Consider the following 25,202-nt stretch of genomic DNA (forward strand, 5'->3'; position numbering starts at 1 on the left):
CGGATGCAACTTCAGAATCATTTTCAAAATTTTATTTTGAATCCTCTGAAGTGCCTTCTTGCTGGTATTGCAGCAACTAGTCCATATTTTGTGGAAGATATTGATTTAAAAAATGTATTGGAGGTAACCACTTTCCCTTCGATGGGACTCGAACCCACGACCTTCAGAACGCTAGACTGGTGCTTTAACCAACTAAGCTACGAAGAACCTCCGTCGGCCTTCGCAACCTAGTGGCTACTGAATGAGCTTGAGATTCCCAAATTGTACGCATAGTCAAATCATTCGCAATCCATTTCTCAAGCCAACACTACCACATGTGTATAGTACACGTTCACATTAGAGGAGCGTAAGTATTTAGAGTGTCTGGCGGCTACACAGCGTACCAGTCTAGCGTACTGAGGGTCGTGGGTAATGTACATATTCACATATGAGTTTTCACAACATTGTAAATTAATGTCCAAGTCGGGTGGTTTGATCCCCGGAAATAGGCAATTAACTTTGATTGAACTAGTCAAAATTGGTAAAGCATACAACATGGCAGGTCTAAAAAATAGTTTGTAAATAAACAATTTGTTCTTAATACAAAGTTTTGAATTTATGTTTATAAGTGGCACTTAATATATTTTTTACATTTGGCTTGAAGGCCTTCAATGTGATTTTTAAAAGTTAATTTTTGATCTAGCAGAGTCCTAAATATTTTACTTCGCTAGACCAATTAGTTGGAACCCCATTCAAAGCGACAATATGTCTCTATGCTCTCGGCTTATGTGGGAAAATTATAAGCTGAGTTTTGGAAGCATTCGGGGAAATTTTCCATTTTTGCGAGTAAGTGGAGAAAATATCCAAACTTTTTTTGCAATCCTACTACAAATGACACGAAGGCTTCGCCCTTCGGCCCCAGTATGCTGTATTGGGGAACACCAGCTCTTACAGGTCTATGAGATGTACAATTCTGATAGTTTACCTGCAGTGAGCGATCTGATAAATAATTTTGGATCAGTTTAATAATGTACAGAGGAAAATTAAAATTAATCAATTTTACAATCAAACCTTCAGGCCACACACTGTCAAATGCTTTCTCTATATCAAGAAGAGCATCATTCCGTGCCGATAGTTCGAACGAGCCAGACGTGTGTGCTGTGTCTCATCGCGGATTGTGTTCGGTAGTGAAAAAGCTATTGTGTTGTGCTCCTACCTACGGATCCAAGGCGATCACTGTCGGCGAGTGAAGTAGCCAGGCGGGGGTCAAGCTGTCAAATGTTTGTTGCCACATTTTAGCGAATGCCGACGGCACTAATACTACACCATAGTATATGAAAAATAAACACTGCAGTGAGTGAGAATGTAATGAAACGCACAAAGATATTGATAATGCCAGAAACAACTGTTTCTGTTCAGCAAAGAGTTTCTTCTCACAACATAATTATTTATCAGCAAATTTCGCGTAAAGATTAACGTAAAACACCACATTTTACGGGTTTGGTGCATTTTTGTTCGTTACAATATTTTATTTGATATGTGCTTTCGACACCACTCTCTCTAGTAAAAACGGTAAACAATGCAATACCACGTCAATTCATGATAGTATATGAGTATTTTGACATTGGAGTATAAATTTATGCGCCAAAAAAGAGGGTACTGTCATACTTGCCAAACTCCATATGTAAAAAATCCGTTGTCCCCCCTCTGGAAGTAGCTGCTTCTGGCGACGCCAGTGAAGCAGGCTATTGTTACTGCTGCTACCTACAGCAGCAGGGGCAGATAAGTGGCAAAACTTTTTATTGTTCTCCCTTCTGTTTGATACAGAGTGGGACTGCTTAGAATTAATCAAATTAGTTTTTTTTTCTAATTTGCTATTAGTTTTAAGTTAGTATAAGCAAAATTATCCTTCCACCTTGCGGGGTGAGAATGGAGGCGGAGACTGGAGAAGGCAGTGTGCCTGCTAAAGATGGAGGGCGCACTCGATTGTACCATGCGGCTTCGCCTGGGCCTTGGGTTGTTTACTTTCGGCAGAAAGTAAAAGCCTAGATTTTCTCGGCATTAAACGAGATTTGACGCGTCGTTTTCCGAAGCTTGATTTTAGCCAGATCAACAGGAACAAACTACGCATCACCGCACCTACATACCAGGTGGCGAATGAAATTGCTGGCGACAGGGCGTACAATGTTGAATATATGGTTTATGTCCCTCGCGGGAGGTCGAAATTGAAGGTGTGATCAACGCAGCGAGCCTGACTTGCAAGGATGTACTTGCGGGAAAAGGCCGCCTAAAGAATGCAATGGAGTCTACCGTGGATATTCTGGACTGCAAGGAATTGCATTCAGCAGCCACGGTAGATGGAAAGAAGGTATATTCCAAGTCAGGTTCGCTTCGGGTGACGTTCGCCGGTTCGATGCTCCCAAAATATGTTGATATTGAAAACATGCTATTTCCGGTGCGTCTTTTTGTGCCAAGGGTATTTAATTGTACCAACTGCAAACAACTTGGTCACACTGCCGAGTTTTGTGACAACAAACCACGTTGTGGCAAATGCTCAGAAAGACATCGGGAGGAGTTCTGCCAGCAACAAGCAACAAAATGTGCTTATTGTGGTTTGAACCCTCCCATGGTTTGCAAGAATGCCCGGTGTACAAAAGCGCACCCAAAAAGTGAAGCGCTCGTTGGTACAGCGCTCCAAGCAGTCGTATGCGGAAATGGTTAAGTCGCAAGACACATCCGCCACAGCCACTGCATCGACTGCTATTTCAGCCACCGTTCGTGTAAGTGATTATTATGATTCCATATCCATTGATGAATTGGACTCTGACGCAGCCGATATGGATGATCCTGCGGAGGTACACGTGCCCGAAAAGAGGAAGCAACCGTCTTCCCCGGGATCGCGCCGCAAGAGAACAAAAATCATCCATAAAAGCTTGGCAAAATCTGAAGGTAATGGGTAAATAATTTATTTAAAATCCCGAAGCAACCTGTCCCTACTGCTTCTTTTGATCCTAGTTGCAGTAAGACATTCCCGCCATTGCCAAAATCCGATGTTTCGAAGAAACATCCGGCTGGGAGAATCAACGAAAGAAAAAAAGTTATTCGCACTTCTAGTAAAAGTATTCCGTCCAAGCGAGGATTGATCTCCTTTAAGGACCTTGTGGACCGTTTTCTGAATTTATTCAATATTCCGAATTCATTGAGGCCTATTATTGACCTTTTTATACCAACAGTAGAAAGTTATCTGAAGCAATGACTGTTTCATGGCCCCTTCTTGCAGGAATTGTATCTTTCGATGGATAATACGGCCAATACCCAAGATACAATCACTGTGCTGCAGTGGAACTGTCATAGTCTGAAAAATAAATTAGACGTGTTCAAGTTTTTGATTCGCAATTCCGATTGCGATATATTTGCACTCTGTGAAACATGGCTTTCTTCTGAAGATGAAATCAACTTCCACGATTTTAATATTATTCGCCAAGATCGGAATGATCATTATGGTGGCGTTCTTTTGGGGATCAAAAAATGCTACTCCTTCTACAGAATTCCCATTCCGACTGTTCCCGGCTTAGAAATCGTCGCATGCCAAGTAAATGTGAAGAATAAAGATCTTTGCATAGCTTCAGTGTACATTCCTCCAAATGCCTCTATTAATCGTCGACATTTTTGGAGCGCAGTCTCCTCCTATCATCTCCAGTATTGATATTGGGTGATATGAACGCACATGGTATTGGATGGGGCGAAACGTATGACGATTATAGAGCGCCTATTTTCTATGATTTGTGTGACGATTTCAATTTGAATATTTTGAACACTGGTGAAGTAACTCGAATAGGACCAAATGGTCAACAAAGCCGTATTGATCTGTCTTTATGTTCAAATTCACTATCATTAGATTGCACGTGGAAGGTAATTCAAGATCCCCATGGTAGTGACCATATACCGATAGTCACCACAATTAAGAGTGGCTATCAACAATCTGAGCCAGTTAATGTTCCTTTCGATCTCACGAAGAACATTGACTGGCAAAAATTTGCATCGGCGGTAAAAATTGGTATTGAATCAACTGATACTCTTCCACCTTTGGATGAATATCGATTCCTTACTGAGTTGATTCAAAAAAGCGCACTAGAAGCTCAGAAACGACGCGTTCCAAGTACATCTGTCATAAGAAGACCAGCCACTCCTGGATGGGATGATGAATGTACTAAGTTGTATTCTGAGAAATCTGATGCCTTCAAGGCCTTCCGTAAACACGGAAGGTCTGAGCTTTTCGAAGAGTATTTGAGGCTCGAAAGAAAACTCAAAAATCTTCTCAAGGCAAAAAAACGTAGCTACTGGCGACGATTTGTCGAGGGACTATCACGAGAAACCTCAATGACAACACTTTGGAAAACGGCTCGCAACATGCGGAACCGCATTTCCACCAATGAGAGTGAAGAATACTCCAATCGATGGATATTCAACTTCGCAAAAAAGGTCTGCCCAGATTCCGTACCAGCAGAACCGCTATTTCGAGAATCAGTCACTGATCCCGGTTCTTTGGGTAGACCATTCACAATGCTGGAACTTTCTATGTCTCTTCTTTCATCGAATAACTCTGCTCCGGGATGCGATAACATCAAATTCAATCTTCTTAAAAACCTCCCAGATATCGCAAAAAGACGATTACTTGACCTGTACAACTGTTTCATGGAGTACAACATTGTGCCACCTGAATGGCGACAGGTCAAAGTAATAGCTATTCAAAAGCCTGGGAAACCAGCGTCTAATCACAATTCATACCGACCGATTGCCATGCTATCATGCATGAGAAAGTTATTAGAGAAAATGATCCTTTCAAGAGTCGACCATTGGGTCGAAGAAAATGCATTGCTTTCAAATACTCAGTTTGGATTTCGAAAAGGGAAAGGAACAAACGATTGTCTAGCGTTGCTCTCTTCAGATATTCAGCTGGCCTTTGCGCACAAGGAGCAATTGGCTTCAGTATTCTTGGATATTAAGGGCGCTTTTGATTCAGTTTCCATAGAAGTACTGTCAGACAATCTGCACAGTAGTGGATTACCCGTTATTTTGAACAATTTCTTGTATAATTTGTTGTCAGAAAAACAAATGAACTTCACACTCGGCACTCTGACAACTTCCAGAAATAGCTACATGGGCCTTCCCCAAGGATCATGTTTAAGTCCCTTGCTTTATAATTTCTATGTTAAAGATATTGACAATTGTTTGGAAGGACAATGCACGCTCAGACAACTTGCAGATGATGCCGTGGTCTCTCTAAGAGGTCCATGTGCAGCTGTCTTGCAAGGACCATTGCAAAGTACCCTGCATAATCTGACTGTTTGGGCCAGACATCTAGGGATCGAGTTTTCACCGCAAAAAACTCAGTTGGTTGTGTTTACTAGGAAGCGGTACCCAGCTCAACTGAAACTAAAACTGTTGAATGATGACATCAACCAATCTTTATCTTCTAAATACCTTGGGGTCGTGTTTGATTCTAAATGTACTTGGAAACTCCATTTTGAGTATTTGATACAAAAATGCCGGAAAAGGATCCATTTTCTACGTTCTATCTCCGGAACCTGGTGGGGTGCTCACCCGGAAGACCTCATCAAACTCTATAGAACGACTATTCTCTCTGTTTTAGAGTATGGCTCTTTCTGCTTCCTCTCAGCAGCTGATTGCCACCTGATCAAATTGGAACGAATTCAGTATCGTTGTTTGCGTATTGCCCTTGGCTGCATGCATTCAACGCATAACATGAGCCTGGAGGTGCTTGCTGGAGTCACTCCTTTAAAGCACCGTTACTGGGAGCTCTCACTTAGAATACTCGTCAAATGTGGAACAAGTAACACACTTGTTCTAGATAACTTCGATAATATGCTTGAACTAACTTGTCGTTCAAGATTCCTTAGAGTCTATCTCAACTACATTTCTTCAGATCTTTGTCTTCCGTGTTATAATCCACCTCGAGTTCACTTCACCAACGACAGTTCCTCAATTGAATACGATCTCTCCATGAAACATGCTATTCAAGGAATACCAGATCATCTTCGAAATATTTCTATTCCCTCTCTTTTTTCAGAAAAATATGAACACATCAATTGCAACAACAGATATTTCACTGATGGTTCTCGCATTAACGGATCCACTGGCTTCGGTGTTTTCAATGTAACTTCAACCACCTTCCGAAAACTTCAGGAACCGTGTTCGGTTTATGTTGCTGAGCTGGCAGCAATTAACTTCGCTTTGGGGATAATTTCCAATCAGCCCGTAGACCATTATTTCATCTTCTCGGATAGTCTTAGTTCTATCGAGGCACTCCGGTCGATGAAACCTGTTAAGCACGCATCTTACTTTCTTACAAACATAAGAGAGCAGATGCGGGTTTTGGTCGAATAATCATTCAAGATTACCTTTGTTTGGGTCCCATCTCACTGCTCAATCTACGGCAATGAGAAGGCAGACTCGCTGGCAAAGGTGGGCGCACAGGAAGGTGAAGTTTATGATAGACAATACTCGAGCAACGAGTTTTTTCCATTAGTCCGTCAGAGTACTCTTCAAAGTTGGCAAAGAAATTGGACACACAACGAACTTGGACGGTGGCTATTTTCCATAGTTCCAAAAGTTTCTGGGCGAGCGTGGTTCAGAGGTGAGGACTTAAGTCGAGGCTTCATTCGCACGATGTCGAGGCTTATGTCCAATCACTATTCACTAAACGCACATCTGTACAGAATAAACCGTGTCGATAGCAACTTATGTAGGTGCGGAGCCGATTATGATGACATCGATCACGTAGTTTGGTCCTGCTCGGAAAATGACGCCTCCAGAGAGCAATTATTGGATACCCTTGTGGCCCGAGGTAAACAACCCTTCAGGGAAGTTCGCGGTGTTTTGGGAGATCGTGATGTTGTCTATATGCAGGCCATTTATAGTTTTCTTTGTGCTTCTGACATAAAAATCTAACATTTTGTTTTTTTTTTTTTCTTTCTTTAAAGTTTTTTTTTTGTTCCGTCTCTGCCTTTTTGTTCCATAGAGCTCCATAGCTCTTGCCATCCGGAAGATGCTCCCAGTCGAACCATTCCTCGAGCACGACGACACGCCACATCGTCACTGACGCCAAATGCCCGGATGAGAAGCTGAAATTTCCTGATCCCAAATCCTAAGCCCCGTCCATCCTTAAACATTGTAAACTAACCTCGAGTCACCACGAGTACGCTGGCTTCTACCCCCCTCTTACTAACCGTATAATAAAATGATATTGATTGTATATATCACAAAGAACAATGGCTCCGTAAAGTGTTATACACGCCTGAGCCTACCAAATAAACGAAATTGGAAAAAAATCAAGAAGAGCAACTACAATCGAATATCCTTCAGATTTGTTGAGTCGAATTAAATTCGTAACTTTTAATATCTGATGAGGCGAAAACCAAAGTGCTCATCAGCAAAAATAGAATTGTCATTAATATGAATCATCATTTTATTGAAAATAATCTTTTCAAACAGTTTGCTTATTGAAGAAAGCAAACTGATTGGGCGATAACTAGAAGCCTCAGCTGGATTTTTGTCCGGCTTCAAAATTTGGTACAATTTTGGTGTTTTCCCATTTATCCAATTGATATCCAATTGAAAACATTTGTTAAATAAACTAATCAAAAAGGATAAAGAACTCTCACGAAGTTTTTTGATAGGTATGTAGAAAATACCACCAAATTTGAGCCTTTACGCCATTTGTTAATAATATTTTTTGAGCATTCTTTCATTAAGCAGTGCAATTGGCTTTAAGAATTTCCGTAATTTCCAAAAGGGTTTCGAACTGCGATCCAACTTGGAGACTATTATTCTCAAAATTGGTATTTCTCAGAATAGCGAAACGTTTTTTAATTTCATTTTGCAAATCTCGCCAAATAACTTTCAACACGGGATTGCAAGTTCTTTGGTATTGCCTTCGTCTAACATTTTTAAGACGGATCAGTAGCTGAAGATCGTCGTCAATAATAATGGTGTTGAATTTTATTTCACATTTAGGAATTGCAATGACTCGGGCTTCGACAATTAAATTAGTCAAAGATACGAGAGCATTATCAATATCACTTTTGGAATCGAGAGGAATATCAACATCAAAATTCCTATCAATATACGTTTTACATAAATCCTAATCAGCTCTATGATAATTAAAAGTAGCCATTAACTTCTTGTGATATTTCAAACGTCACAGGAAGGTGATCAGAGTCAAAGTCAGCATGAGTTACCAATTGACACACGGCGGACTTGAATCCGTTAAAACTATTGTCTATCCGGAATAAAGTTAGAACGCTTTTTATACCGAAGTCGGATTTTTCTCCAGATACAGGCAACTTTCCCAACTTCGGAAGTAGTGCGCTAGATTCGCCTAAAGATGCGCTAAACAACGCATCAATTAGTTTGACAGATAAAACTTCGGAAGAAAGTTCGGTTCGGAAGTCCCGACTTCCGAATTCTAAGTTGGTGCTACGCCGACAATAAATCAATTGTCGAAGGATTTCGACTGAAAGGCAAGCAAGTTGGTCCATTGAGATAATGAATCTTCTTCTATCTATCTTCTATATAATAAAAATGAAATGGTCTGTGTTCGTATCCTCATAACTCAAAAACGACTGGACGGATTTTCTTCATTCCTTCAGTGGATATTAGAGTGGGGCGTCATGGTCATTTTTTCAAATCAATGGTTTTCCGAAGCCATTCTGGGTCCTGAACAACTGCGCAGAATTTGGGAGCGATTGGTAGCTTCCTCGCTTTCCGCATCGTGTTTGAAGTTTGTATGGAAATTAGTATGGGAGAACGTATATTTTTGCATTTCTACTACTAGAGGTTTCAGTTCATCGTAAACCAAGTGGCACATTGCGTTAAAGTATAACCCAAAGGATGCCGAAAAACTTTGCTGAAGAAGGCACGTTGCTGGAACGTCCACGAAAAAAGTTATAACGCTTCGAACATTGAGTGTTCAAACCAGGCATTGCAATATCATCTGAGCACAGGATGTTATCTTTGCTTATGCAAAGATATTATCCCTAATCAAAGAGCACTCTGGAAAGATATTATCATTTGAGCATTCAATGATGATCCAGAGAGCCAGCGTGTTTCGGGGTTTGTTCACGTTGCGAGGGCGTTGCTACAACAAAAACAGTGAAAAAATGTTTCTCCATGGCGAACATTGCACTTTGTTTACTGATCAGATAGATAACTAAGATCAATATCCCTGGATATCATCAGTATCTTTGCTCAGAAGATCGAATGATGGGATAAAATGCAATGCCTGGTTCAAACCATATGCAAAAAATCGTTTATTCTGCCAGCACTGCCGTACTACGTAGACCAGGCCTGCCCAACCTTTTCAAGTCACGGGCCAATTTTCAGATTGACCACTTGCTGGCGGGCCAAGAAATATTCGCTACATATTTTTTGTACATTTTCAAAATACCAAAGTAAAATACTTTTTTCTGCAGAATGGCATTTAGCTTTACAGAACGACTATTTTTTTTAATGGAGAACTAAACACGATATTATTGCGTTTGAACAATCTTTTTTGTGCTTATTTTCTTTTTATTTTTACATAACAGGACATGCAATTGTTAACTTCTTTACAATACTCGACGCATATTGATTTCACAATCGGTGATCGAATTTCGCAAGGAGATATTAAAGATCAACATCTACTTTCTACTGCTTTTATTCTTAATAAGAGTTGTTCACACAGATATATGATATATCCATATAAAACATTCGAGGTGCATAATTTACATCAGGTGCATAATTTACATCGAAACTTAGCGAAAAGGCTTGAAAACTTGTCGAAAGGTTTTAAGTTTATCAGCATATTCAACAGATTTGTAGGAACTGTTTTCTACCGGATTTGAGAAAAGTTTCATTTTTTGACTATCAATTGTGTTAAATTGTTTCAATAGTTTGCATGTTGGATAATGAAAGTTCGACATGTCAATGCAGCTTAATGTTCAAGTCATTGAGATGTTTTGTGCCATGTAATATAAAGGCCAAGCTACTCGCTCATTCATGATCATGCAGCTTGTGCATTGATATTGTTTTATCTTATAAAAATAGTGTATTTTCCTTTTGCTCTTTTTCTTTTTCTTTCTGGTGATCACTTCTGTGCAGTGAGCTGGATGGCACAGCTTGAGCGCTATATTGCCATCTTTCGCTCTTAAGCAAAGTACCATGGGTTAGCCACCGAACTTACACAACAAACCTTTGTACTCTGCTTCCATTCCCGTCAATATTTGGAGTTAGTGGTGGTTGAGTTTCTTCGCGTAGATGTCACAACGCCAGAGTTCTTTCCCCTCATTGCCATAGCTCCTTCAGTTGTTAGGCCTTAAGTTTTCAAAGAAGAGTTCAAGCTTCTTCATCCATACAGTCTTAGAAGCTTTCCCCAGGTCGATACCGGTAATCGTTTTCTTCATTGGGATCAAAGCTGCCAATTCCCCTGCGATTTGCCAAAATCTCAAAATCTCCGTATTGCAAAAATCTCATTAACAGCGAAACTGGCCCGTGCTGCATTATTCGACTCCATGCTTGCCCAGATTTTATTTTTTAATCAGTAATAACCGACAGTATTTATTAACAAATGATAAAAAGGAGCTTCTTGTGCCAGATAGAAAAGCTTTCGGGCCGATTATGAAGTAGTTTTTCTTACACGCCGCGGGCCACACAAAATGGAGCCAAGGGCCGCATCCGGCCCGCGGGCCGTACGTTGGGCAGCCCTGACGTAGACCAATAATTTAACTGAGTGTTATTTCAAAATAATTGATCTTATAGGGCTTTAGAGCTAATGGGAGATATCCGGAATTATTTCACAAAGAAAAAAATCCGACAAGAAGGAAGATGGGTTTTGCTTTTCGATAACCATAGGTTGTCCGGTAGTGCTGGCAGAAACATTGATGTCTTGCATATGGTTTAAACAATCAATTTTCGAAACGTAATAACATTTTTTGTAGACCAGCTACGTACCTTCTTCAGCAAAGTCTTCCAGCATCTTCCATACTATATGCTAACGTATTGAGTCACGTGATTGATGATAAATTGAAGCCGCTTCTAGCAAAAATGTGAAAAAGTACGTTTTTCCATACTAATCTCCATGTAAATTTAAAACGCGATGCGGCATGCGAGGTTGCAACCATATTTTGCACAGTTGATTGGGCTGCCAAAACGATTCAGAAAAACCTTGATCTCACTTGATCGGACGAAGTTTGCGTTTTTCCATACAACTGCGCCCCACTCTAGTGGATATGTTCATTGTCGTTTCCGACGGGTTTATATGATATTTACTCATGCGAAAACCACGAGTAAAGTTGAGTGAAACTTGAAAAATTAAAATTAGGATTCATATGGGAATTTTGCCTAGGCAGTTCACAACACGAATTTTCGCCTACTATGCAGGACAACGTCTGCCGGGTCGACTAGTATAGTATAATATCCCGCAGAACAATCGCCAATAAAATTTTACCATTGGAATTGCATTACATATTCCATGAACGGTGTTTGGCATTGAAGTCACCAATTATGAAAAAATAGTTGTGTTGCGAGTTAGAATTTGAAGATCAGCTCTCAACAAATCAAAAGAGAATAAATTGTCCAAAACAGAAACTTTCAAGGTTTCGAAAACTTTGGTTTCAAACGAAGAATATAATTTATGTTTGATACGCCCATTAATGACAATGGCGACCCCACCAGAGGCGCTGTCAAGACGATCCTTTCGGTAAATAAAATAATTTGGATCTCTTTTGATGAAGAGTCCAGGTTTTAAAATATGTTTCAGTTATAATGGCAATGTGCACATTATGAACTGATAGGAAGTTGAATAATTCATCTTCCTTACCCTTTAAAGAGCGGGCATTCTCATTTAAAATTTTCAAAGAATTATTTGGATCCATTAAAACGAAGTCAAATAACAATTCTTAGAGTAAATTTGATACCATGTATAGACATACAGAACTGTAAGTTGTTTTATGATGAAAAACAAAGTTCGCCAAGAACTGCTATTTTAGTCGATAAAACATTGAATTGTTACCCCATTACAACCCAGTCAACACAAAATCGTATATGATGCAATATAAGATGCTAAAGTGGAGGCGATATGCGTACATATTGTATGGGGAAGTATCTATATGGCCTCCACTTTAGCATCTTATGTGACATCATATGCGATCTTGTGTTGACTGGGAAGCTTTTTTAAAACGGGACATAGTTGCGATCATGGTTGAGGTGCCAACCACCAATGGAAAAACTGAGGTTGCTGTAGCTTCGGCCTATTTTCCGGGTGATGATCCTGAGGCCCCTCCTCCTGAGTTCGAATCATTTGTCCAATATTGTAGAGAGAATAACAAGTCATTCATCATTGGCTGTGATGCTAATGCGCATCATACCGTGTGGGGTAGTACGGATATCAACAGTAGAGGTAAATGCTTACTAGAATATCTCTCATCCAATAATATTGATATTTGCAATAGGGGAAATGATCCAACATTTTCTAATGCAATTAGACAAGAGGTCTTAGATCTGACACTGTGCAACGGTGCGATTTATGAAAGAATAGCGAAATGATCTCGACTGCAGCTTCACGACTCAAGCCCGATGGTGTCCCCTCTGCATTCCCGAAGAAACACATTTCTAGTTTGCTAACACCTCTGCTTGCTCTGTTTAGGTTAACTATCTCCAATGGTCACTTTCCTTCATGCTGGAAGACTGCTAATGTTTCCTGTTCACAAAAAGGGAAATAGACGAGACGTGGATAACTATAGAGGATTAACGTCTCTGAGCTCCGTTGAAAAGCTGTTCGAACTTGTAATCATGGAACCTCTGCTTTCTCACTGCAAACATTATTTGTCCGAAGACCAACATGAGTTTACGATCGGCCGCTCCACAACTTCTAACTTGTTGTGCCTCACTTCATATATTACGGAATGCATGAATGACAGGGCGCAAACGGACGTAATATATACCGACTTATCCGCCGCCTTCGACAAGCTGAACCACTCTATCGCTATAGCAAAACTCCAAAGGCTTGGAATATGTGGTTCTTTCTTAGAATGGCTCCGTACATACATGACTGGACGCCGGCTGTCGGTCTCCGTCGGCGAATGCATATCTGACGATTTCCCGGCTTCATCGGGAATACCACAAGGAAGCCACCTAGGACCGCTGATTTTCTTATTATACTTCAATGACGTGAACTTCATAATTATGTCCAAGACTTTCATATGCTGACGATTTGAAGATGTTCCTCCGGATCAACTCGATAAACGATTGTCGCTTCTTGCAGAATCAACTACTATTATTTTCTGGCTGGTGTTCCATCAACCGAATGGTGGTCAACCCGATAAAATGCTCTGTGATTACGTTCTCCCGAAAAAAAGAACCAATTAATTTCGATTATAAGCTACTTGACTCCACGATCGAACGGAGGACTCAGGTGAAAGATTTGGGGGTTATCCTCGACTCCCAACTCACGTACAAGCTGCACATCTCATATGTCGTGGACAAGGCTTCCAGAGCGTTAGGATTTATCTTTCGCACTACAAAGGACTTTTCCGATATTTATTGTCTGAAGTCCTTGTACTCCTCGCTGGTACGTTCTATATTGGAATACGGCTCCGCAGTTTGGAACCCGAACTATAACAACGGTTCCGACAGAATCGAATCGGTGCAACGCCGATTTTTACGTTTCGCACTACGTAAACTTCCATGGAGGGATCCACAACGCCTTCCAAGCTATGAATCGCGATGTCAGTTGATAAATTTGGAACCGCTTCAACACCGTAGGAAGACAACTCGAGCTCTTCTAATTGCTGACATCTTGCAAGGCCGAATTCACTGTAGCTCTATCCTGAATCAAATTAGCATCAACGTCCGTCCCAGAGCACTACGAATCAGCACAATGCTAAGATTGCCTTTCAGCCGAACTAACTACAGCATGCATGGTGCTATCAGCGGGTTGCAGAGAAACTTCAATCGTGTCTCAGCTTTGTTTGACTTTAACATTCCCTGACAGACGCTGCGCCGCTGTTTCTGCCAGTTCTTTTCAGCACAGTAGACTACGTAAAGACTGATATGTTTTTGTAAAATGTTTTACTTTTAGTTTTGTTTTATATTCGCCCAAATATTTTTTTATATCACTCCATCATTGGGACAAATTAGTCTGTTGATGTAGCAACAATAAATAAATAAATGAAAATTGCAAACTGGCATGTCTCCAAGGAAACATCATTGTCAGATCATAGACATATTGTGTTTGAATGGAGTTGGGGAAAACGATCATCAACTTCATTTAGAAACGCTAGAAAAACGAACTGGGAACAATATAAGCAACATTTAAATTCAGACCCATTTACAAAGAGTGGAAAAATTGATTTAGTTCAAGAACTGGAATGTTTTTCCCAAAAGGCAAATGATAAGATTTTAAATGCTTTCTACAATAGTTGTCCTACTAAGCAGTCGTCCTCTAACAGGGACGTTCCGTGGTGGAACTCAAAATTGGAAAAACTGCGGAAGACTTCTCGTAAACTTTTTAATAAAGCAAAAAGAACCTCGAATTGGACTCCGTATAGGAGTGCACTTACTGAGTACAATAACGAAATAAGAAAATCCAAAAGAAGATCTTGGGTTCAAAGTGTGAAAATATTAGCAATACTTCAGAAGTCGCGAGACTTCAGAGGGCACTTGCAAAAGATCATACTAATGAACTAGGGAATCTGAAAAAAGTGGATGCATTTTCCACCCAAACTTCTGGTGAAACATTAAAGTTGATTATGGAAACCCATTTTCTTGGATCGATTATATGTGTAGACCCAACAACAAGTGGTTCGGTTGAAAGTCAAAGATGTTCAGCAAGACCAACTAAAATGTCTGATGATTCAAAAAATGTTACACAAGCCTTGGCTGACGATATCTTTACAAAAGCCAGGGTAGAGAATGCAGTGAGATCTTTTGAGCCTTATAAATCTGCAGGACCGGACGGAATAATTCCAGCAATGCTTCAAAACGGCGAAGCAGTGCTGATTCCGCCGTTAATTGAGATTTTTAAGGCAAGTCTAAGACTCAATTATATTCCATTATATTCCAAGGTGTTGAGTGATTATATCAACTCAAATTACATGATTAAACATCCACTGTCTAAGTTCCAGTTTGCTTACCAGTCCGGTAAGTCAACAATTACGGCACTTCATACAGTGGTATCTAAAGTGGAAAAAGCGCTTTCGGTAAAAGAAATAGCACTTTGTTCTTTCTTGGACATTGAAGGAGCTTTCGATAACGCTTCTTATTCGTCAATGGATCGTGCCATGAAGAAAAGAAACTTCGACACGAACATTATCAAATGGATTCACAGCATGCTTGCAAAAAGAGAAATCTCTTCAGAACTGACAAGTTCGTCTCTTACAGTATGGGCAACCAAAGGTAGCCCTCAAGGAGGGGCCCTCTCACCACTAATGTGGTCCTTAGTTGTAGACGATCTTCTAGGAAGCTTGAAAGAAAAAGGTTTCGAGTTGAAGGCTTTGCTGATGATATTGTCATCATAGTGAGGGGGAAATTCGACAATATCATTTCTGAAAGAATGCAATGGGCTCTAAATTTTAACCAATCGTGGTGTATTCAGGAAGGCCTTAGCATTAATCCGTCAAAAATTGTAATTGTACCATTCACTAGGAAAAGGAAACTTGATCTAAAAGCTCTAAAGCTTGGAGGACTAGAAATTCAGCTTAGTGAACAGGTCAAATACCTGGGAGTCATTCTGGATTCTAAACTCAACTGGAATGTTCATATTGAGTGTGCAATCGGAAAGGCAACTAGTGCCTTCTGGATATGCTCTAAAACATTTGGAAGAAAATGAGGCTTAAGACCAAACATGATAAAGTGGATCTATACTTCCATTATTCGTCCAAAACTGACATATGCTGCTCTTGTCTGGTGGCCAAAAACAAAAGAGGCTACTGCACAGAAGAAGCTGACAAAACTACAAAGGTTAGTGTCCATTACTATAACGGGAGCGATGCGCAGCACCTCTTCAAAATCTTTAGATGCAATTCTTAATCTGCTACCATTGTATGAATTCGTGCAGTTAGAAGCGGAAAAGAATATGCAAAAACTTAAACGATTGAAGTTATTCAAGTCAGGCAATTTAGTGGGCCACTTGAGTATTTCACAAAATTTTCAATATGGGCCAGTGATGAATATGAATGGAGACTGGATGAAACCTGTGGAGAACTATGACATTCCTTACAACATATATGAACCATTACGTATGGTTTGGGATGTCGGAGGTCCCACTGTTCGAGACGGTTCCATAAAATTCTACACAGATGGCTCAAAAATAGGAACAAAAACGGGTGCAGGAATCTTCGGCCCTGGGATAGCGATCTCAGTGGCAATGGAAAACTATCCAACGGTGTTCCAAGCGGAGATTTTTGCTATAATGAAATGTGCTAATATCTGTGTAGAAAGGAAATATAGATATGCAAATATTTGTATTTTCACAGATAGTCAAGCGGCACTCAAAGCGTTGAGTAGCTTCAAATGTACGTCAAAACTTGTCTGGGACTGCATTCTTTCATTGCGAAAGGTGTGCCAAGAGAACTCCGTAAATCTGTACTGGGTTCCAGGGCACTGTGGCATTGGAGGTAATGAAAAGGCATACGCGCTTGCGAAACGACGATACACAGTTTATTGGCCCAGAACCTTTCTGCCTTTCTGTATATCATACTGTACCATAAAAATGGAATTCAAATCCTGGAGAGCACAAAGGTTGATGACCAATTGGTTGGTTGCCGAAAAGTGTGCTCAATCAAAGAGATTTATAATTCCCAATGTTAAAGTAACCGAAAAGCTCTTAGAGACACTGCCCGAGCAGATATCACTTGAAAAATATTGGCCAGATTCAGAATGATATCTGCCGTTTCTGTAACATGGGACGTGAAACCTCGGAACATCTGCTTTGCAGTTGTGATGCATTGTACAAGAGTAGATCTAAATCTCTAAATAGTGGCTTTATGCAACCAGGAGATATTTGGACTGCAAATCCTGGAAAGGTAGTGGGTTTTTATTAACTCAATTATACCGGACTGGGAAAATACGCGTCTTAGGTTGTTTACTTGACAAATGGTGATCAACCTAGAAGATGCGAATAGTTAGTAGTAATCAGGGGTATACCACAAAAGTTCAACTCAATGGACGCAGTGGTTCTACGCCCTAACAACAAAAAAAAAATTTGTACATTCAAAGTTAATTGCCTATATGCCGGGTATTAAGCCACCCGGAGTGGAAATTAATTACTATGTCTGAAACTTGATTATGCATATGTACAACATGTGATAGATTTAGTTCGGAAAAGGTATTGGAGGGTAACCGCCCCTTCGGTGGGGTTTGATCCCACGACCCCAGTTCGCATGACAGGTGCTTTCCCTACTAAGCTACGAAGGACCTCCGTCGTCCACCGCAGCTTAGCGGGTACTGATGAAACCAAATTCCCAGCACCAGGTACCAGCCGATCTCTCGCAATACATTTTCAGAACTTACTCTCTCAAATGTATTTTTGTACACAATGTCAACCAAGTAGGATGAGTATTTAATATTGTCCGGCTCCTACACACTTGCTTCATCAGCAACGGCGCTCCAATACCTTTTCCGAACTAAATCTATCACATGTTGTACATATGCATAATCAAGTTTCAGACATAGTAAAAAAATTTGATACAACCTGAACAGCCCCAACAATTGGCACATTTAAATTTATTGGAATCCACTCTCACAGGACAGGCGTCTTTGGCGTGAGAGGTTTCACCACAAATCATGCATTTAGCATCCATGTGGCGATGTTTAGTTCCGTGATCCCACTTTTGACACTTACGGCACTGAGTAGGGTTTTGGAAAATTCCCCCAGGCCATATTATTAAAGTTCACTTTTGTCAAAGTGAACTAAATAAAATTCTTGAGAAATACCCCTCTGGGAAGTACTAGAGCGAGATTTCTTTTTCATCTTAATTACTTGCACTGGTGAAAATCCAAGTAATTGAGAAATTTCAATTTTAATCTCATCCAGTGATTTATCATCACTGAGGAGACCTTTCAAGATGACTTTGAACAATCGCTCAGTTTTGTCGTCGTGGAAAATTTATGCCACTTTTCAGTTAAATACTGAAGAAGACGTTTGCGATCGTCAAAGGATCCCGGCAATACGCGCAGTCACCCTTCCTGGCAATCTGAAATGAAACCTTGATCCCCTGAAGGTTACTCAAAATCTCATTCCTAAAGCCCGAAAACTCGGTAACAGATACCACAATTGGCGGAATCCTTTGCTTTTTCGCATGAATCGAATCACCTGGGCTTGAGGTTTTTTGGAGAGGAGTTTGGCTTGAGGAGATTCGATTTGCTCAATTTTGTCATGAATCAAATCGAACTGATTGCTTAGTTCGATAGGAGAAGAATTATTTTCAATGTTAGAGTTAGAAGGAATATCTGAAGTCTCCAGCTTCCTTCTATTTTCCGCGCTTTAGCATGACAATCTTGAAACCTTGTTTCTTAGAAGGAAGTGGAGAACTCAGCGACTCACCCTTCCTCTTGTTTTTAAAAATGCTCATTGCTGAGCGTGGCGTCGTGGCCTTCTAAGTGTTTTTTCCCAGAACGGTGTCCCTGCAGGACACCGCATGTCGGAATTTTACTTCCGCAAACGGGTCCAACGTAAAACAAAGGCATGGGTCCAAGCAAAGATCGTAACGGGATCAGTGGATACAAATAGCGGTGAGAAACACTGTTGAAATTAAAATAGCTTCGGATAGTATTAAAAACTTCCTTCAGCAACGAGAGAAAAGAACGAAAGCACGATGCGGTCTGTGCATTCAAAGCGACTTATCTTCTTTTGTGGTCGGGAATTCGAACGCCGTTTTGACGAATCTGATAACACTTTTTCTGTCAGATTCGTCCAATCGCCGTTTGAATCTTAGTTTGCAGGAGTAGATGAGTCGTTTTAAGAAATTGATAAACTTTTACAACGAACCCTTTAAGCTTCTTTGGGAATTGGGAATATGGTTCAAATGCTATTAATGAAAAAAGTGCTAATTAAAAAAAACTACTCCGGCACAAGATCTAACTACTGCACACAATGTTCAAATGACCATCATAGGCTGGTCTATTATCATCGGCCTGTGTCCTAATAGGGGGAACGTAGGGACGCATTCAGCTTTGTTAAACTAATGTAGCAGGTGGATTCAACTGAAAACAAAAAAAAATCAAGTGTATACCAAATTTGAATGGAAGAGAGTACGGCCTTATGTATAACATGTTATATAACAACATGTGAATAATTACATGTTAATGAAGTAGACTGGACGTTTATTCATTGAAAACCTTTTTGTTCCTTCACAGAAAAGCCTTTGCTGATCTACAACACAAAGTTTGACATCAGGCAGTATTTCCTCATAACGTTCACCAGCAATCAGCTAAAAGTATGGATGTACCGGGACTGCTATCTACGGTTTAGTTCACGCGAGTTTAATCTGGACGATTTCAACGAATCAATCCACTTGACGAACTACTCCATTCAAAAGCAATATGCTGCTACTATCCAGAAGCAAGGATCTCTACTCCCTGTCTGCAACATGTGGTCCAGTAAACAGTTTCAACAGTATTTGCAATCCCTCGATAAGGGGTACTATTGGCAACGGAAAATATATCCCGATATGAAGCGAAATATTCTATCGATCGTCTCCGCCAGTCTGGACGGTATGAAAATGGAGAGGAATATGTTCGAATTGTACGGAGCCGACTTTATGGTGACGGAAAACTTTCGAACCATGCTCATTGAAATAAATTCTAGTCCGGACCTATCATCGTCAACCGAAGTTACCGAAATCATTTGTCCAGCAGTACTGGAAGACCTGGTAAAGGGTGAGTCCTGTCCATTTTTACATATGATTTGTCGAGCGTTTCAGTTTGCTTTATTTTCGATGCAGTTGTGATTGATAACACCAACGATAAACGAGCCGGGACCGGTCAATTCGAGTGTATCCATTCGATAGAGATTCCTCGGTTGGCACCATATGGCTATGGAATGTTGCTTGAGGGTAAATGCCTGGGCCCAAGGAACAGGTGCAAGAGCCCACAGCCCCCGACTGGGCCACCGATGTGTGCCCTGAACAGAACTCGCGCCAAACCAACCAGTAATTCGGCGCAGTCACAGACGTCCAGCAACGGCAGCAGTAACGGCGGAAGCAAAGCTTCAAGTGCGAGCAATCCCGGCGAGAGACCACGATCAAATTTAAGTAGATAATCCGTAAAATTGCCTTTCGTTACCAACTTTCTACACATGTTACACACAACAGCATGATGCTTCGTGCTTTGATAAGTTTTACTAGTTATGATAAATGAAGTAAAATATATATATTAAACGAAATTATTGAAAGTTCTGGAGAATAAATTTATCGTTATGAATCGCCCGGCACAAAATTATTGGATCACAGCATAGCCAAAACAATAAGAATAAATCAATGCCATTCCTCATTTGAGAATAACCAACCTTTGTATAAAAGCTGCATCTTATGTTAAACTCCTTTTCTTATACTAAAAGCACATATATTTTTGCCTCTCTCGTATTAATTTAATACTAGGTAACTGATGTGAAGGATGTATGAATACCGAGATGATATTGTCGACGTAGCACCAAATTTGAATTCGGAAGTAGGTAAAGTGTATCCAAAATGTGGTTTCTTAAACCCTGATAATAAAAACACGTCTACTTAAGTTGGCGTTCAAGGAATTCGCGACTACGAAGGTAAATGCTTCACGCACAGTCTGATAGTTCCTTATGGGATTTTGCTGTGGAGGAACAAGAATGGGTGATTGGCGGCCATGTTTCACGCACAGTCTGACAGATAGCAATGAGATTTTGCCATAAGAGTGAGTAGAGGCATTACTTTCTTATTCGCGAATAAGAGAACGACTTCAGTAAGCGATCATTTATTAAAGGAAACCGAACATCGTAATTTATCGTTTTTACTTTCTCGCTTCTCAATTATCGTTTCATCTCTGAAAGGGTTTAACCCATTTAATCGATTATAACAATCCTTTTTCCTTTAGATTTGACATTAATTCATTATCAATTTTAATAACATTAGGAATACTCATTTATAGACTTAGAACGTCAATTGTCTGATAAAATTTACATTTCCTTATTGAGTTTGAACCAATCCTTTCAATCCTTTAACTTATACAAAATCGTATATTGTTGACAACCTTAAATTTTACTTTTTCTTATATAATTTAATGCTCATCCCAGGACTCGTCAAATTACGACTGTACACATTGCTACTGGGTCTTTCAAACATTTCAATTTTCTTCATCGACTTTTCTTCTTTTCGATCGTGAAACGCTTCGCGTTCTGATGGGACTAAGTTCTTGTATGCTCTTGTTTCTCTTGCTTGGCATAGTCCTTCCTAGCAGCGATCTCTTCATTCTGGAAGCGTCAATTGATGCTCGTTTCTGTCTTTGTATTGGCAACCGGATCGTCGACCTGGATTGTCGTGGAACCATGACCTTTAGTTGATTTCGATGTGCATTGCAATTGTGCCCGTATCGGTGTAATAACATTCTGCTTTTCTAGTGAATCCAAATGGTCAACAACTTTTTCCCTTAATTTGAACGGCACATTGCATTGTACTGCCTATAACCGCATATCAGTCCCATATGAAAAAATAGCAAGTCGAGAAAACGAGCATTTAAAATATAATCAATATTTTCTTCAGCGTTGCTTGATTGAAATGTTTTTCAAACATTTTTCACGTCAGTGCGGTGTAAAAATATGTATCTTTTACTATGCCTTGCATTATTAAAATGATTTTTGCTTATTTTTACGAAAATTATCCATGGGACAGGATATGCGGTTACTTTGCCTGCGCGTAAAAAAATAACCTTATATGTTATGGCAAAAAACCATTCGAAAATACTTATACTCTTCATTATGCCACCTAATGAATGATCCAATATCAAAAAGCTAATAACATTCATAAGTTAATGAAAAGTATAAGTTTCGGAATGTATGTGACTAATGCGATGTATAAGTTTTTTCTTATACATATCATTAAGCGCCTGCTTTGGCAAAAAAGTATTAGAAATATTAATAATAAATAACATTAAATTTTTTACGTGTGTATGAAGGGAAAGTAATCGCATATCCTGTCCCACTACGTTCAATACTGTAGGAAGTTACATCAAGAATTACAAATCGTGCATTTCGCATTGGGGCATGGGGCCCTCCTTAGCCGTGCGGTAAGACGCGCGGCTACAAAGCAAGACCATGCTGAGGGTGGCTGGGTTCGATTCCCGGTGCCGGTCTAGGCAATTTTCGGATTGGAAATTGTCTCGACTTCCCTGGGCATAAAAAGTATCATCGTGCTAGCCTCATGATATACGAATGCAAAAATGGTAACCTGGCTTAGAAACCTCGCAGTTAATAACTGTGGAAGTGCTTAGCGAACACTAAGCTGCGAGGCGGCTCTGTCCCAGTGTGGGGATGTAATGCCAATAAGAAGAAGAAGAAGAAGAAGAAGCATTTCGCATTACCGTCGAATACATGCACCGAAACGATTGTAATTGCTATCATACTATTATGTACTAAGAGTTCTAGACTAGTTTTATAGCCAAATTATGAAAATGCTCATTTCTATCGTGAAATGAGAACACGAAAGTTGTGAAACATGTGATTCGACAGAGCAAACCAAACATCGTCTTGACATTCAAATGATAATTCCCCATTCATCCTAAATGTTCGCCGAATTTCAAAAACCGTGTGATTTTTCTTTATTTATGATTTAAACATGTTCCAAATGTGTTGGTGGCAAATTGAAGTTACACGTTCAAAATGATGGGTACATGTTGGTCACGCAACCGAGTGAAAATTAAGAATTTCAGATTACTGATAAATAAAAACAGATATTTCTTAATGCTAAATTAGTATATCCACAAAAGATAATGTGACATTGTCGCAACGTGTTTGCATAGAATTCTGGTAGATCAAGTCGTTTGTCAACTTTTGGGAAATAATATCCAATGGGTTTCTACTCCATTCAATCTCAATTTGGTATGACCGGGCCTTAAACATCATCCATTGGCCGAGATAACAGTTCTAAGAATATTTATCATAATAATATAAAGGAAAATAAAAGAAAGAAAATCTTCCTGAACCATGTTACCATGTTAACCATGTTGAAATTCATGTTTATGGGACATATTATACGGTTACTTTCACAATGGGACTCAAATGCGGTTACTTTCAAAATGGGACAAATCGACTTGGTATTTTTTTCGAAATTTTTAGAACAAATTACACAGTTTTATTTAAATGCATACAAATATAAACCAAAATATAATCATTGGTCATCAAAACTCAAAAACGGTGAAAAGTCATATGGGACAGTTATGCGATTACAGGCAGAGTAGGCTTTCCAAAATATGCACACTCAGTTTTTATTTCTGCAGCTCGGCAAAAATCCGCACAGCCGTGTGCCAGCAAAATAAATAACTGATATTCCGGCAAAAATAGCGTTTGTTAGCTGATTTTCAGCAAAATATTTGCTGATTATCAGCAATTTTGACAGAAATCTCGGCAAAAAATATGTTTGCTGGGGCACGGCTGTGCGATTCTCGGTAAAAGTTTAACATTTTGCTGAGATCCCGGTAAAAAAAATTAAGTGTGTGGGTCTATCCTCTCTCAGGACAAAGTCAGCTTCAAATCCTGTGATTGGATATTAAAAATCACAGACCGCATCGTGCTGTGCGGTTCTTTTTTCTCTCTTTGCGGAAGGAAGTTTTTAATACTACCCGAAGCTATTTTAATTTCAACAGTGTTCTCAGCGCTATTTGTACCCACTGATCCCGTTGCGATCTTTGCAAGAACCCGTGCCTTCGTTTTACGTTGGACCCGTTTGCGGAAGTAAAATTCCGGCAAGCGGTGGTAATCCTGCAGGGACACCGTTCTGGGAAAAAACCTCTTAGAAGGTCACGTCACCACGCTCAGCAATGAGCATTAATAAAAACAAGAGGAAGGGGGAGTCTCTGAATTCTCCACTTCCTTCAAAGAAACAAGGTTTCAAGACCGTCCGGCCAAAGCGCGGGAAAATAGAAGGAAGCTGGAGAATTCAGATATTCCTTCTAACTCTAATATCGGAAATAATTCTTCTCCTATCGAACTGAGCAATCAATTCGATTTGATTAATAATGAAATTGAGCAAATCGAATCTACCTCTAGCCCAGGTGATTCGATTCATGCGAAAAAGCAAAGGATTCCGCCAATTGTGGTATCTGTTGCCGAGTTTTCTGGCTTTAGGAATGAGATTTTGAGTAACCTTCAGGGGATCAAGGTTTCATTTCAGATTGCTAGGAAGAGTGACTGCCGCGTTTTGCCGGGATCATTTGACGATCGCAAACGTCTTCTTCAGTATTTAACTGAGAAGCGCCATAAATTCTTCACATACAACGACAAAACTGAGCGATTGTTCAAAGTCGTTTTGAAAGGTCTCCCTAGTGACGACAAATCACTGGATGAGATTAAAATTGAAATTTCTGAATTACTTGGATTTTCACCAGTCCAAGTAATTAAGATGAAAAAGAAATCCCACTCTGGTACTTCCCAGAGGGGCATTTCTCAAGAATTTTATTTAGTTCATTTTAATAAAAGTGAACTAAATAATAAGAAAAGTTTGGAAAAGGCCTGTATTATGTCCCATGTCCGTGTTACATGGGAACATTTCCGCAGGCCTGGGGGAAATTTCCAAAACCCCACCCAGTGCCGTAAGTGCCAAAAGTGGGGTCATGGAACCAAACATTGTCACATGGATGCTAAATGCATGATTTGTGGTGGAACCTCTCACGCCAAGGACGCATGTCCTGTGAGAGAAGATTCCAATAAATTTAAATGTGCAAATTGTGGGGGCAATCATAAATCCAATTTCTGGGAATGCCCTTCACGCAAAAAAGTTTTGAATTCCCGTGCAAAATTGATGACGGGAAATTCCAATCGGATCCCAGATTCGCCGGGTAAACAAATTTTAAACGCTCAAAATCCGCAATCATTTGCCGGTCGAGCAATTCATACCCACCACAATCAACGAACAAATTTTGCTCCTACCTCTCAACGGGTAACGAGCAGTTCGTCGAATTCTAATTTTTCAAACACGCCCTCC

General features: G+C 40.0%; 1 protein-coding gene across 1 annotated transcript in view; it reads left to right on the forward strand.

Moving 5' to 3' along the window:
• Positions 1–20,451, forward strand: part of LOC134212320 (tubulin glycylase 3B-like) — a 35,106-nt gene extending 14,655 nt beyond the window's left edge. The window contains exons 2-3 of the mRNA XM_062690071.1: positions 19,393–19,914; positions 19,980–20,451. Of these exons, the coding sequence (XP_062546055.1) occupies positions 19,393–19,914; positions 19,980–20,296 (839 nt within the window). The 3' untranslated portion in view covers positions 20,297–20,451. The remainder of the gene's footprint in view (positions 1–19,392; positions 19,915–19,979) is intronic.
• Positions 20,452–25,202: the final 4,751 nt, after the last annotated feature.

This window comes from Armigeres subalbatus, chromosome 2, assembly GCF_024139115.2.
Source record: "Armigeres subalbatus isolate Guangzhou_Male chromosome 2, GZ_Asu_2, whole genome shotgun sequence".
NCBI lineage: Eukaryota > Metazoa > Arthropoda > Insecta > Diptera > Culicidae > Armigeres > Armigeres subalbatus.